General features: G+C 41.7%; 2 protein-coding genes across 2 annotated transcripts in view; both read right to left on the bottom strand.

Moving 5' to 3' along the window:
- The window catches only part of slc12a6 (solute carrier family 12 member 6), a 56248-nt gene that overhangs the window by 19259 nt on the left and 20809 nt on the right, over positions 1–16180 (bottom strand). The window contains 10 exon segments of the mRNA XM_080452068.1: positions 2695–2799; positions 6720–6839; positions 7283–7381; positions 8047–8165; positions 8825–8999; positions 10011–10068; positions 11514–11612; positions 13280–13444; positions 14274–14459; positions 14823–14947. Of these exon segments, the coding sequence (XP_080308194.1) occupies positions 2695–2799; positions 6720–6839; positions 7283–7381; positions 8047–8165; positions 8825–8999; positions 10011–10068; positions 11514–11612; positions 13280–13444; positions 14274–14459; positions 14823–14947 (1251 nt within the window).
- nop10 (NOP10 ribonucleoprotein homolog (yeast)) overlaps positions 7042–16180 on the bottom strand; it is a 39659-nt gene continuing 30520 nt past the window's right edge. Inside the window, exon 3 of the transcript XR_013934647.1 lies at positions 7042–7059. The gene's annotated coding sequence lies outside the window, so the exon portion shown is untranslated. The remainder of the gene's footprint in view (positions 7060–16180) is intronic.

The raw sequence follows: 16180 nt of genomic DNA, 5'->3' as shown, positions 1-16180 counted from the left end.
ATGAAGCATTAAGTGAGAGTGAACGTGAGTGAGTGAGTGAGTGAGTGAGTGAGTGAGGTGAGTGAGCTGAGCGAGCGAGTGAGTGAGTGAGTGAGTGAGTGAGTGAGTGAGTGAGTGAGCGATGCGAGCGAGCGAGTGTGATGTGAGTGAGTGAGTGAGTGAGTGAGTGAATAAATTGCATGTGGTACTGGGGGCCCCATTCTCAGGCCAAAAATTCCCCGTTAAATCGGGATAATGGACCTGCGCCGCCCCAATAGGTTATTCTAGCACCCTGCTTCTACCCGTCACCATTATGCCGACGCCGCGTTATTTGCGCGTGGAGGTGTGCCCGTGGGCGTGTTGTTGCTATATCCCCCACATTGCAATTCCTACAGACACACATTGGTACGGCTTGGGGACGGGGGATAGTGGATTCTAGAAGCACCCGCTGGTTTATAAAATCACCCGTCAAGTGCACACAGACACTACAATGGCTTTGTGCGTTGGACCATGAGCCGTGTTGCCAGCCTTGGAGAGAAATAAGCAACCGCAGTCCGCAGGTCTATGAAAACAAAAAGAAGCAACTCTATAAGGCCACATGAGCACTTCAAACTACTAACTAGAGCTTTCATATCCCCTAAATATTTCAGCCCGGCTCGACTAATAATTGACAAATTAGACCCAGCCCAGCCCGTCAGTCATTTTTCTAAAGAAGCCTTATTTCTCATTAAATCTTGGTAATTCGTTAAGAACAGGAGTCATTCTACCCTAACAGTCTATATTTTATTTAAAAAACAGCTTGGAGCAAATAGGGCTATATAAATATATACACTGCCCCATAACATTTTAAAAATGATTATGGTTATTCTATGAAATATATGTTTCATAGAATAACCGTAATCATTTTTGCAATGGAGAAATCACATCAAATGTTACCTTCTGGCCGCTGCCTGTGCTTTCATTTGAAGAAATAATCCAACATTTATTTTGAGGTGAAAAAGACATGAAGAAAGTTCTGAAGATCCATTATTTTATGTCATGTTATGGTTTAAACTTTAAAGGGAGCTCTCTACTGCTGCGTCATGACAAGACAGTGATTGATTTGACCTAGGCTACTTTAGCGTTGCGCTGCCCTGTTGATTAATTATTTGGCATCAGCTGTGTAGGAATATATAACTATTTTAAATGGCTTTCATATACTCTTTGGGATCTGACTAATATGACAAGTTGCTTATTGTGAACACAATAGCCTACGCTACAAATTAATTAATATGTGAATTTATTTGGATGTAAAAAAAACTTAGACCCGGCTCAGCCGGGTGCCGACGGGCCGGGTCGGGTCCCGTTGGGTTTGGGCTAAAATCTTAAGCACTTACATTTTTTATAAGATGATCGGATCATAGTGTGATTTTCATTTTGGCTGCTGTCTCATTAAACCCATGCTGCGGGTCACGGGGTGAATATTATATTATAGCCTATATTATATATATTAGCCTATATTATTATTATATTCCCCCGCGTAAACGCTACGTTCATGACCCCCCAAAATAACCATATTTGAACTGGGGACCCCCCCATTTTGTTTGACTCGGTTCCACAGATAAATATTGTGAAAATAGCAGATCTACAAGCTCGCCAGGCGTTGGGTGCTCCATTGTGGTCTCGACCCACAGGTTGAGAACCACTGCATTAAAAGCTCCAAGCAAGTTACATGTCTAGTATGTTGTTGACCACGTAATGTAATGTTTTTGGTTTAGTGATAGGCTACTCCGTGGCGCGCGCGCGCCTCATTGTATGCTGTCCAAAATAACAGATCTGTAGGCTGTCGACACGACATGACGCAGCGCCGTTGATAGCTTGTATGTCTGTTATTTTGGGTAGGCGACGCACATACGCATCGCAGCAATGTGTCTGGGTTTGAGAGGCCTTTGATTGATGTAAACTTAAAGTTTAGCTCTGTTCGGGATTACTGAACAAAGGTGGATGATGAAAGATAACGGGGACAATATGGATGTAAGTTAACTTAACTGCGTCACTTCAGAGGGAAACTATGGGAGCAACTTCAGAGATGTTTACACACCCCTGGAATCCATTAGAACGGTGGAAATAGAACGATAACAGCCAACGTGAGTACATAGGCTATAGACCTTTCCTAAAACTGTCCAATTTATTATACCCATGTGCTACTGTTTGTCTGTGTACCACGTAGGAGCGTTGTCGCAACATGATGTAATTAATTATTTGGGAGCAGCCAGTGTGTACCAATAGTATACATATTTTAAATGGCTTTCATATACTATTCCGGATCTGACTAATATGACAAGCTTATTGTGAACACAATAGGCTACAAATTAATATAAAAATGTATTTGGATAAAAAAAAAAAAAAGAAGGAAAACAAGCCCAATGTGGCTTATAATAATCAGACCAGGCAACAGTGCAGACAGGTAGATAGGCTAGAGCATATATTGGATCGGGATGACGGCTAGCGCAGTCTTCTCTTAAAGGCAATGGCTTCTGGCACGGTGATTGGTTTTATCATTGTAACGCCCAAACCACACCTATGCATAATGTAACGGGTAGCTCAGGTGTTTGGCGGGTGAGGGGGGTGCCATAGAATACCGAATTTTGCGGGGAAACGCCTCTTGCCTAGTCCGAAATCCCTAATTAGTGGTTTGTTCAAATGTCCCTGGGAATAGGGCCCTGGGTGCCATACCTCCAGTTCTTGGTGTGTGGTACTCCCTCTTCCAGCCTCAGGAGGGCGTAGCGGGCAGCGCTAAGGGAGAGACCACGGATACCGTCTCCCCACTCCTTCTCCGCCCTGAAACACACAAACACGCATTTTAAACATTATTATTATCATTAATAATGATAATCTATCTATAGATTCCAGGAACCTGTTTGTGTGTGTGTGTGTGTGTGTGTCTGTTGGTCTGCCTGTGTGTCTGTCCCGGACAAGCTCACGACGCGGCACACATTTACAAAAGATTTGTATACATTACAAACTTGTAAAATGGGACATACTGCATACTGAGTACTTTTACTTTAGGTACTTTAAGTATATTTTCATGCCAATACTTTTATCCTTTTTAAGATATTATTGGGGTATTTTTCTGCCTTTATTGATAGGAACAGTAGACTGACAGGAAATGGGGAGAGAGATGGGGGGGGGGTGACGCACAGCAAATTTGCCCTTTGCCCTTAATGGTAAGGGCACAAAATGTCTGTATCTGTCTGTATCTGTCTGTCTGTCTGCAGGTCCGTCTGTCTGTGAGTGGCACCCACAACCACAATACTAGAGGGAGCGACAACGATCTGGTACCATCCATTTATAGAACTACCATGGGGAAATTCTCATTCTACTACTCTGCCACCAAAATGTGGAATGCCCCGACACCATCCATAAAAAAAAAATCACACCCTGTGTGAAGTGGGCGGTGTCTTGCTAGCTAATCACAATACTGAATGGAGTCAACCAATCATGTACAAAAAATAAATACATTTATTGAAACACTCTTCATGATGGAAGAAACCATAACTAAAAAAAAAATGTATGGTTTAAAAAAATATATATGGTATCTTATATAGGGCTATGCACATGTGTCATGTGACACTGGCCAATCACAGTCCTGAATAGACTGTGATTGGCCAATCACGGTGCAGGGTTAGGCGAGCTACATTTTTGGCCAATCACAGCGCAGGATTTGTTGTACAAATATCCAAACCTCACTTATAGGGGCGGTTTCACCGCCCAAAAAAGGATCACTGGCTTCTTTCAAAACAGGCCTGACAATCCATCTATCAGGAGACCACAAGGGGAGGTAAACTCAATTTCCCCATAGAAAGTAGGTGACATTCTCTGCCGATTCCTTTGTATATAGTGTTTTAGATTTGTTGATGGTATATTGAGTTATTGTTATGCTATGTTGATGAATTGGACTTTTTTGTGTTATACTTCTATCCTAAATGTCTGACTGTACCTCGTGCTGTTTACATTTCTGACTAATAAAGTATTCAATCAATCCCATTCTTGCCCATGAATGTCATCAACGCGACGTCAGCACTTTTGACGACATCAGGGATCGCTGTATGTCCATATTTAGTGGATTGGTCGTATGGTAGTGGGTACCACACCGGGTACTCTAAGTACAAGTACTCTAAGTACAGCAAGTACTTGCATAGGCCGGTACCCGTTTACAAATAACCCAAAGAATGTCATATCGTTATTAGTACTGTGGTACCGGGTACCACATTAGATTCTCTAAAAACAGGTACAATGAGTACTACATAACCGGGCGGGGCATTTATTCCCAACTTGCATCGTTCTTGACTTGCGTATTAGTATGATAATAATAACAATAAACATTATTTATAAAGCACATTTACACAAAAATGAAGACATTTAAAAAAGCGTTGACAAGCATAAAATATAAATTGAAGTTAAGGGACACAAACAAATTCAATTTTAAAATGTATATTCTGGAAAGGAACTGATGACTCTAACCTCTTTCCCACATGCGCAGTAATCTGTCAGCGTCATATGGGCCGAGTTTCCTTAAAAGTCACTCCAGCAATTTGCCAGCTCAAGGTTAATAAGTTCTTCTGTATGAGAACAGAACAGCTATCTATCCCAGCGGAGAACAAGATTAACAGACAGCTTTGTGGCACCATTCCAGAATAGATTAACCACATGAACACTATTCTGGGGACGAAAATCTACAATTGAGCTTTCAGATTTTAGGCAACGAGATTTGATGTAGAGGGATAAAAAGGAGGGGACCAAATATAGAGCCCAGGGACTCTGGTCAACTAAGAATACAGGGTCTAAGTGGTTTTTACAGACAGCTTCATGGAACCGTTCCAAATGAGATGAACAGACAGCTCCATGTGGCACCGTTCCAGATGCCGTTTGTCTGTGATAAGATAGATATCACGCCACCTACGCAGGCGAGCAATGACGGGCAGAAAAAGGCCCAACCGGTCTTCAGCTGACTGAACAGGCAGTGGGGGGAAAAAAAGCCAATGAGCACCATGGGAACAGTGGCAGTGGATTATCGAATTGACATTATGAGATGTGCCAGTCGATTGCAAATCCTGTGGCCTGAGTCTGACACCAATACTGTGGACAGAGAGGTAACATCAGGGATGTCTGTAGTGCTACTTTGAGAAGCGGGGGAGTGCATCTACGATTTAACAGGATCTGATACAGTATATGGGTGGGATTTGGGTGGGATTTGTTGTTCGTTCGTCATGTCTGATGTGCGTTTATTGCTGTCGAAATGACCTTTTTGTGCTTCCGTGAATATTGCCTGGTATTGCCTGTTGTGTTAATCCGTGTGAATTTAATAAAAAAGACCTTGGAAAGATAGATAGAACCGCTTTTCCCCTTCTACACCAAATGTCTTCACCAGAGATAGCCGATCTACAATTGTAGATCTGCTATTTTTGGCAAAAGTTTTCCCCAGAATATGGATGCTGGTTTGGATGGATGAGGTTTAATTTTTTTTTTTTTTTTTTTTTGGCTTTTCATGCCTTTATTTTATAGGACAGTAGACTGATAGGAAATGGGGAGAGAGATGGGAAGTGGCACACAGCAAAATTCGTCGGGATCGGGATTCGAACCCGCGACACGCTATATTGCAGCCTAAGTGCCCAGACCGCCACACCAGCAGCCCGGGCCGGATTGATAAAGGGCGACTTCAGCCATTTTCAACCTTATCTTCATATAATTGGTCCTCGCTAATGCTCATTATAATATGGTACCATTTTTGCCTACTCACTCTGTGGACAGTTCAGAAACCTGCATACCAGTGACATCATAGATGGCGAATCCAAGCTAATAGAAACCACAGGCTTTCTATTTTTGGAAAGTTAGCATGCTTTAATGGAAGCCATTGTTCTCGCGTTAATAAGAAAGAGAAAAAAACTAAACCTGCCTAATGATGATGTCACTGGTAGGCGGGTTTCTGAAGTGTCCACAGCCCTCCTATGAGACACAGACCGAGTAGATTTCTTTTTTTACCATTTATCATGAGCATTAGTGAGCACCAATTATATGAAGATATTTAAAATGGCTCAAGTCGTCCTTCCACATATCTGACAAAATCTCCCAGAAAACTGCAGGTCTGTTACAAGTACTAGTTCTTTTAAATCGAAGCAAAACAAAATCTGACTTTTTTGTTTGTTTTTTGTATCATTTCTTCTGCACTGTAATTGTAATTTTTTACTTCTGTTTATTTTTTGTTTTTATTGTACTGTTTATTGTACTGTTTATTGTATTGTTCAAATGTCCTTTTATAATGTGTCTATTTTTGCTCTGTGCCTTAATGCTTAATGTTTTTATGTAAACCACTTTAAATTGCCTTGTTGTTGGAAAATGTGCAAATAAATAAACACGCCTTGCCTTGCATGAGCAGCGCCCGCTCCATGCAGAAATGTAGGCCGTGAGAGTGTGCACTCATCCACATCAGACATACACACAACAACAACAACACACAGTATGACCTCCTGACCCCCCACACAGCACTCAGCCACCGCGCTCACACACACACACACACACACACACACACACACACACACACACACACACACACACACACACACACACACACACACACACACGCACACACACACGCACACGCACACGCACACGCACACGCACACACACGCCCCTTTGACCCTTTAGTTTAATGCAATGTGATTGGAGGTCATGCGGGGAGACGGATCGCCATGGCAACATACCCGTGGTACTCGATGTATTTGTAGATCATGCCGGCGATCACCATGGCGACGATAGCGTAGTACCAGGAGGAGATAAACATCAAGGCCACACAGATGATCATCCCCAGAAATGACAAGGTCCTATAAACACACAAACAACACAACTAGGTCACACTGTGTGTGTGTGTGTGTGTGTGTGTGTGTGTGTGTGTGTGTGTGTGTGTGTGTGTGTGTGTGTGTGTGTGTGTGTGTCTTATGTCCATGTATGTCCCTACAGTATATATCGTCTGTCATGCAGAAACCTCTTATCTCTATATTTTACGTTTTTAATTACGTTTTTTTAATGCTCTACTTGATCATACTACAGCGTCACACAAAAGCATCAACAGTAGCAGATCTACAAGCTAATTGCTATTTTCAAATTTGAATCCCGAAAAGGAACAGTTTTGGACATAGGAGGTTTCCACCCGAAAGAGATGATGTGTGTGTGTGTGTGTGTGTGTGTGTGTGTGTGTGTGTGTGTGTGTGTGTGTGTGTGTGTGTGTGTGTGTGTGTGTGTGTGTGTGTGTGAGTGTTCAGTATACCAGTGATAATAGGAGAAACGTGGTCTCCAGTTGGGTGTTCTCAGTAGTGTCTGGAGAGCACAGGCCAGGTTGACAAACAGATAGCACATCAGAAAGAACCTGTGGAGACACACAGAGATGGTACAGAGGAGCCAGGGATCAGCAAATAGTAGGGAAAAAAGAGAGCGAGATAGAGGAAAATGAAACAGTGGGGGAGAAAGAGAAACGGAGACAGAGTGAGGGACTAGGGAGAGGTGTAGTGCTGGTCGATATTTTCTTTAAGAGACTAATATACTACACATGGGGCGGCCATAGCTGAGTGGTTAGTGAGCCCGCCTAGGGAGCCAGAGGCCCTGGTTACCCCAGGTACGATTCCAGGCCACGCCAGCATATGTGTCGATGAAATGAAATTTGTCCCTGAGCAAGACTCTTAACCCCTAATTGCTCACAGGCCCTCATTGGAAACAAGCCCGCAAGGACTTTCATGAACGTCCTGTTAAAAGGAATTATCCTTACATTACTTGTTACTAGTCTACTTCCATCAGTAACTAATAATACACTTGACTACACATTACCGGTACTTGTTACTACTTCCATCCGTAACTAATTACTTCCTGAGAAAAGTCATTTGTGATGCTACTCATTAACACTTGTGTTAATCACAAACGATTGTGATAAATGGACATTTCTCTCTTGCAGCGGCTGAACAAAACGAGAAAAGTGCGCTCCTCCACTCACACGCACGCACACGCACATGCACGCACACACACAGATAAGAGTCTCACATGGAGAGGATGGGTGCCACCAGGTCCAGTGAGGCAATGAGGATTCCCAGCTCAGCTATCAGAGCTGTCAGCAGCAGAGCCCAGGTGGGCTCACCGTTGGCCTTCCCATGGCCAAACACCTGGAGGAAGCACGCACATTCACACACGCACACGCACACACACACACAGAGTATTTTAATTTTTGGGCAGCAAATGTGACAGTGTCATTTTAGCCCGTTTTGCCCCTTATTATACTCCGTTGTGCTCCAGTGTCTCTCAAAAATAAAAAATCAGATAAGATCGGCAATTTTTGGTGTGAAACAGCCGCTTTTGACTGGCAGTTCTGCCTTGGTAAATGCCAGGATGAAACTCATTGTCTCCCCTATAGTAATATGTAACAGTCAAGCCCCTAGCAGGGACCCCCCTGAGTCTATACATTTATGGAAGGATGATTGTTATTGCTTAAACATGTAATTTTATAATTTTGTGGGACATAATATGCTATGTTAAAAAGTGAAACTAACCTCTAAATGCCTAATCCTAACCTGAAACTTTTCCTAATTGTAAATCTAACGACCCAAATATTTTATAAGGTAGGAATTATTATTAAGTATAGGAAGACAAGTACACACACATGCACACACATGCACACACATGCGCACATTGACACACACCAGGCAAGCTAATACATACTCTAGGTACTCTTACTTGCCTAAATAAAATAAAACACAAAACCAACAAAAGAATATTCATAATAACAAAAACTAGACGAAAAACATTTGTCAAATTGAAATCTAACCCTGAGGAATGGGATGATGTTGTCCTTGGCGATGGCCTGGAGCAGGCGAGGAGCGCCGGTCAGTGATTGGAGGCCCGCGCCGCATGTTGAGAAGAACGAGCCAATCACGATGACCCAGGGGGAGGGCCAAGCCAGGGTTCCCACCACCAGGTTCCCCTTCACTGAGTCTCCAAACCTGCAGGGGGCAGCATTATGTTCTGTTAGGGAGCTATGTACTAGTAGTTTTAGTGAGTTTCTTTTTTGTAGGACAGAAAAAGTCCATCTACTGGAGCAGTGTATCCCAACCTGGGGTCCAGGGGGGGGGGTCAGGGAGGCGTGAGGACAGGGTAATTTTTGGGTCATTATATTTAGTTAAAAAGGTCCTTCTGCACACGGACAGGTGCGTAGGAGCAGGCAGTCAACACATGAGCCAGGATCAGATAAATCATGCACACGGTCTTCACTTCCAGCCAAAATGTTTGAATGGAAATATGTTTCGGTCACACTGACTTTCATCCCTGATGAAGGTCCCAGATGATTGAAACTACAGTCCTTACTTTTGTTGTTTGTGTGTGTGTGTGTGTGTGTGTGTGTGTGTGTGTGCGCGTGCATGCGTGCATGCGTGCATGTGTGGGGGGGTCACAGCTTGTGACAGATAAGGTTTAAAAAAAGGTTTGAAACCACTGAACTGGAGTGTAGTATTGTTGTTTTTGTTCCAATAAACAAGATGTGGTCTAATAATGGCGTGGCTTCACAGAAGATCTCTGTTGATTACATAATATTGAGTACATAAGTCTTGCCCAAATAAGGAGGGACGGCAGGATGGTGGATATTATGAATTCACAAAATGAGAAAAATACCCGGTATGTCGTCCCATATAATATCATGGGTAGTTGATGTGATGTGGCTTCATTATATTCATATAAATGACAAATATAATGCCTGTCATGTCTCGCATGTCTCTACCCCTATCTTGTCTCACAGCGTCTCACTGTCTAATAAAAAGGAAAAGCCCTAAAAAATTACTTAAAGGAAATACTTCACTGATACTACATCATCACGTGGACACGTATGCATTTTGCGGAGAAACACACAGAATACATAAGGTATATTTGCCACACTATACATACAGTATATATATGATCTCCGGACATAAGAACAGTGGGACTTAGGTGTTCCAGTGAAATAATGTGTGAGGCATACTAACTTGTCTCTGAGTACCACGCCCTCGATGCAGGCTCCAAAGAGAACAACACTGCTCAGGTCTGATTGGTCCAAAATAAGGAACAACAACAACAGTCCAAGCAGACAGAGCAAATCACAGTGGAATGTATACTTCACATTACACATGACTGGAATGGACAGTTCAGTCACTTTGGTATTTGTTTCTAATTCTAACCCATTCAATACGGGAATGCATCTGTGTCACTTTAGATTTCTTAAAATAGCAGATATACAAGCTCATAGCATGGTACCGAGTGCTGCACTATGAGCTTGTAGATCTGCTATTTTTGAAAAATCGTGACCATTTGTGCAAATCTTTCAATATAATATTTTTAAAGCAAACATTTGTTACTCAAATCTTTGCTTCTGGTGGTCCCTGGAACAAAACATTTTGAGATGGGGGTCCGCGGCCAAATACATTGACATATCTAAAAATGTTTTCTAAATCCTAACAGTATGTTGCTATATCAGTGGTGCTCCAACTTTTCCATGTCAAGGACCCCCAAAATGAAATGTATTTGGCCGCGGAGCCCCATCTCAAAACCTGTTGTTCCAGGGACCCCCAGAACCACAGATCGGAGTTAAAAATGTTTGCTTTAAAACATAAATATATATTCAAAGATTTGCACAAATGTTCAAGATTAAAAAAAAGAAATCTACAAGCTCGTAGCGTGCCACTTGCTGCCGCACTATTACATGTTTTCAGATGGGGATACGTGGACAATTACATATTAATTTGGGGGGTCCTTGACATGAAAATGTTTGAGAACCACTGGTTTAAACAACATTTAGGAAACAAGCCCAAATAAGCAACTACATTTATAGAAACAAGCCCAAAAAACAGACATGGCAACACTGCACTCCATCCATCATACTGTATCTACTGTACTTTTTTTCCTTGCCCTGTAATCTGTTTTTTTAACTGCTGTACTGTCCCCAGCGGGATCAATAAAGCTCTTATCTCTTATCGTACAGTATGAGTGCATGAAAATGCAATAAAAAACTGTCTAGCACCCAAACCAATTTTGGGTTCTATGCTGATCCCGATTTTGGAGTGTCCTAGAGTCCACTGGTTCCCAAACAGTGAGTCGGGACCTATTTGTGGGTTGCGGACACATTTTTATGGGTCGCGAGTAAATTAATATTAATATTAATATTAATTTAGACAACAAATGTATGGGTCTCGAGCTAAAAAGTTTGGGAACCACTGTCCTTAGATGACCGATACTTTGTAAAAAGTGCAATATCTTGTAGTAGGGATAGGACATATGAAAACTACATGTCACAATTATTGCGGCAAAAATAACTGCGATATTAAAATGCCACTTTTGTTAACCACTTGACCCCCAAGCATCTATTCAGGTTTGCCAAAAATAGAGATTTGTTTTATCAAGTACTGTATAGAGGGTTTAAGTGGTACTGAATTTGCAGCTCAAAAAAAGCTAATTCATCCTAGTGTATGACAGAGAAAGTAGTGGAAGGATACAGACGAGGGAGGTAGTGAGGATGGCCATGATGGTTCCAATGGGGATAGACTTCTGGGCGTCCTTCAGGTCCCCTGACCGGTTTGAACCGGCCATAATGCCTGAGGAAAGACAAGGAAATCATAGCAATAGAGAGAGAATTATTATTACTATTAGTATTTACTACTATTACTATTAACTATTATTGGTAGTAGTAGTAGCAGCAGTAATATTAGTAGTAGCAGGCAGCAGTGGTGTAAAGTAACTAAGTACATTTACTCAAGTACTGTATTAAGAATTATTATAACTATTTTTTAGGTATTTTTTACTTTACTGGAGTATTTCCAATTTTCTATACTTTTACTTCTACTCCACTACATCTCAATGGCAATATTGTACTTTTTACTCCACTACAATTATTAGAAAACTTGAGTAACTAGTTACTTTGTAGATTTGGATTACTATTACGAAACATACATTACCTACTTCAGCCCTATTTAAATGTTGGCTATTTGAAAATAGCCGATCTACAAGCTCACAGCGGCGCGTGAGCTTGTAGATCTGCTATTTTCAAAAGATTTTAAATACATTTTAGACATATGATAACTTGTGAAACGAGACATTCTGCATAATGAGTACTTTTACTTTTGGTAATTTAAGTATATTTTGATTTTTAATACCGGACTTTTACTTGTAACAGAGTATTTCTCCATTGCAGATACTTTTACTTAAGTAAAACAAATGTGTACTTTTTCCACCACTGGCAGTAGTTTTCTAAAATGCTGAGTTCAATAACAGTGGAAATTGTCTCTGGAAGGCTCCATCAGGTAATATACCCAGCATGATGATGACTGATGAGAGGAGCTGAACAAAGCAAAATCTCAGTTACTAAATCCTCTGAGATGGTAAAGCCTCCCAGAGCATTACCCTGACCTTAGAGATAGATATTAAATCCCCTTGAAATGAAGGGACATACACTGCCACAGTGTTTCCTTTTTTCTCCTCTGTAAATATAGCTAGTGTGTTATTTTTCATGACATGTATTAATAATGTGTTAAGATTCTATGCTCTGGCCTGGACGGCTGGGCTGGCATAGCGGTCCAGGCACCTAGGCTCAATGTAGCCTGATAGGGCGTCGTGGGTTCGAGTCCCGAGCCCGACGGCCTTTGATGCGTGTCGCTCCCCATCTCTCTCCCCATTTGATCAGCCTACCGGTACTTTCCTCTCAATAAAGGCATAAAAGCCCCAAAATAAATCTTTAAAAACAAAAAGAAATTCTATGCTCTGTTGATTAATTGAATACATACGACCACGATGGAAACAAGTCACCAAGGACTTTTTCGTGTTATCCTTTTAGCCCAAGTGTTTTACTGTACGTCCGTGCTGTTTAAATCTTTTGACTAATAAAGTATTCAATCAATCAAAACCACACTAGACCCATGCCTAAACATAACCATCTACCCCTGTTTCCCAAACAGTGGGTCAGGACCCATTTTTATGGGTCGCGAGTAAATATATATTTTTTTCAGTTTTCTACATTTCAAAAGATTTTAAAAAGTTTAAACAAAAAATACTTTCATCAACTTTTCATCAATTAAAAACGTATTTCATAAATAAAAAATTAAAATCTAAGAATTTCCATTAAAAAAAATAAGTAATGAAAATAGCAAATCTACACACATCTTTTGCACAACGCGTCATTGGGTTATCGTCCTGCAGGCCGATCCATTCTAAGTGCTGCCTACAGAATATCAAACACACACCAAGGCAAAAACAATTAAGTATGTACCTGTGACCGATGGGAAGAAGATTCCCACCAGCAGCGTGAAGGAGGTCGTGATGTCAGCGAACACGTACGGCCGATTATTGGTTGCTGGGTGTGCGACGTGAGGCGAGGGGAGGGACCCTTTCTCCAGGACCTCCCCTTTGCTGAGGTAGGTGCTCCACACATTCTCTAAGGAGGAGACAGAGAGGCACTTTATCAGCCGAGCCACCGAGCACTGACATGCTATTGTAACGAGGCTGTCTATGAAATTAATTCAAGGACCCCAACGGAAACAAGTCCGCAAGGACTTTTTTGGTCGGACCTTTTAGACAAAAGTATTGTAAATGTAACTGTGTTGTTTTACATTATTTTGCCTAATAAAAATGTCAATCAATCAATCAATCAATCAGTCTGTGTCTGTGTTTGTGTATGTATGCCACTCTGTCCGCAATGACTCAGTACACTGTATCAACCTCAAATCACAACACAAGACGTGAAGCTAAAGATATTAGATCAATTAAGTCAGCATGTGACATATGGTGTCAAGATCAAAGGTCGGCGATGCACACCTCTAGGTTCACTTGTATTATACTTAATTGACCGAGTTCCCCAGACCTGCTAATTTCCCTTTACACCCAATCTTTTTAGCTGATCTAGAAAATCCCAATGCATCGCAATGTGCCATGTTGTAGATGGGCTATTTTTGCAGAATGTTCGTCCCCAGAATAAGAATGCTAGGGTTCATGTGATAAACAATAAATTAGATGCAGTTACTCTGATCTCACACTTGTAAGTCGCTCTGGCTAAGAGCATCTGCTAAATGCCTAAATAGCAAATATGCACAGAAATTGTGCAAGCTAATTTATACACACACATAGAGGCATGTACAGAGAGATAAACCCAATCCACCAATATAGCCTAATCTGCAACCAACATGCACACACCAACAACACACACGCAAGCACGCACACACACACACACCGGCACAGACGCACGCGCGTGCACACGCATACAGTACCTGCAATAATTCCACTGGCCATCCCAGGGATGCCTTTGATCTGGGTGAACTTGCTCTGAGTGAAGTAGTGGTCACAGGAGGAGTTGAGGAGGTCTGACCCCTCACAGAACTGATTCCACAGTGACGAGGGCCTCTCCACAGGGCCCGGCCCGGGGTCAAAGGTCGGGACCACGGTAGTGCTGTTGTCTGTTTGCACGAAGGACAAGGAGGGATTCGTGTTTAAAGCTGTCTGAAGCCACATAGAAAATCTCACCATTGTGAGATTTAAACCTCATATAGGTCGTTGTAAGGGGAAAAGCGACAATAACCGCTCTACTCAATATTTTTGAAAGTCAAGGTTTTCACCTCTAAAATAGGGACGCCATGTTGAAAGTGGTTAATTGATATGGTGCGACGCTCAACAAAAAAACATTTATATTTTTTCAATCGAAAACATCGTCATTTTTGTCGAGCAACTTTTGGCTGTGGTGCGACAAAATATACAATAGTACAATTAGACATATAGGTGTGGCAGAAATCATTTTAAACAGCATCTTAAGAGAAACAAACCTTCAGTGAAGGAGGTGATGTTGGCGTCTTCTCTCTCCGTCTCTCTGGCGTCATACACTGTCTTGTTACAGTAGTTGTCATGGAGAGCGTGGGCGTTGATGGTTCGATTCCCCAGCATGCACACCCTGTGGGGCAAGGCATTATTAGAGCATCCACTTAGTCAGTCACAGCAGTGAGAGTTACATAAGTGGTCAGGCTTGGGGCGTCAATCAAGAACGAAGCAGTGTCAACACCTTGCACTGAGAGTAGAGGGACAGATGGCCTTTAGCCAAATTCCAATACTCGGATTTCTGCCTCCTCACCTCCTCTGTCCACCAGCATGGCGGTGTTACGGAGAAATGTAGCTCTAAGCGTATGTTAAAGGTAGGGTAAGTGATATTTTTGGGTTAAAACAAAAAGTATTTTGTTAAAAGGTTAAAGCACTATATTGTGATAGTAATCATTGCTATAGAGTGTTTGTTCAGTAACAGGAGTCTCCATGTCTCTCCAGCTCTTTAATAAACAGAAAATACATTTTCCGGTAGGTGTCAAAATCTCAGCCAATCAGGAGAAAGTACCCATTTTTAAGCTTCATTTTTATAGTGTTCCAGTTCCAATTTTGCCTGCTCATTTCTTAGTGTCATCACTTCCAATTTCACTTGTTTAATCTATATCCTGATTGAGTTCTCTATCCTGACTGGATAAAATTGGAAATGAAACTGAAACTGAAACGAAAATGCATTTTCTGTTTTATAAAGAGCTGGAGAGACAAGGAGACTCCTTTTACTGAACAAACACTCTATAGCAATGAGTACTATCAGAATATAGAGCTATTTAACACTTATTTTAACCAAAGAAAATCACTTACCCTACCTTTAAGTTCAATAAGGAAGATCTTTTCTCTCACGCTTTTATCTTGGCGCTTGGTTCTTGTCCATGTCACCTCCGTTTTCCTACACTGTCAAAATCCTTTCCTTCACACGAATCTAAGCGTGAGCACTTCTAACCAATAAAATTCTACTACCAATCTGCAGCCAGCCAATTGGTGATTGGGCTCCATCTTTCAATTATCTCTGCCTAAGAACTTGTCATTCTCTTTTCAGCCAGCGACCGAGCAGCCCACCTCCATCCCCAGATCCACCTAGTTAAGTCCTGGAGCTGAGAAGGAAGGAGGTTTATCTGCGCTGCCACCACCAGCGTCTTAGATTCCAAAAGGGGGGTTCTCTCTCCTATCTATAAGCTTTCTAAGTTAAATGCCAAAATCTGCACTTTAATCAATAAACATTTTGCTTGCATCAACTTCGTCCTGATCTCTCCTTTATTGAAATTGGTGACCTGCCAAAATATGTGACCATCTTGTGGACTTAACATGATGTCTG

This window comes from Gymnoscopelus braueri (assembly GCF_963280865.1).
Source record: "Gymnoscopelus braueri genome assembly, chromosome: 15".
NCBI classification, from domain to species: Eukaryota; Metazoa; Chordata; class Actinopteri; order Myctophiformes; family Myctophidae; genus Gymnoscopelus; species Gymnoscopelus braueri.
The sequence above is the reverse complement of the archived record's forward strand: the minus strand, read 5'-3'. Positions and strand labels throughout refer to the sequence as shown.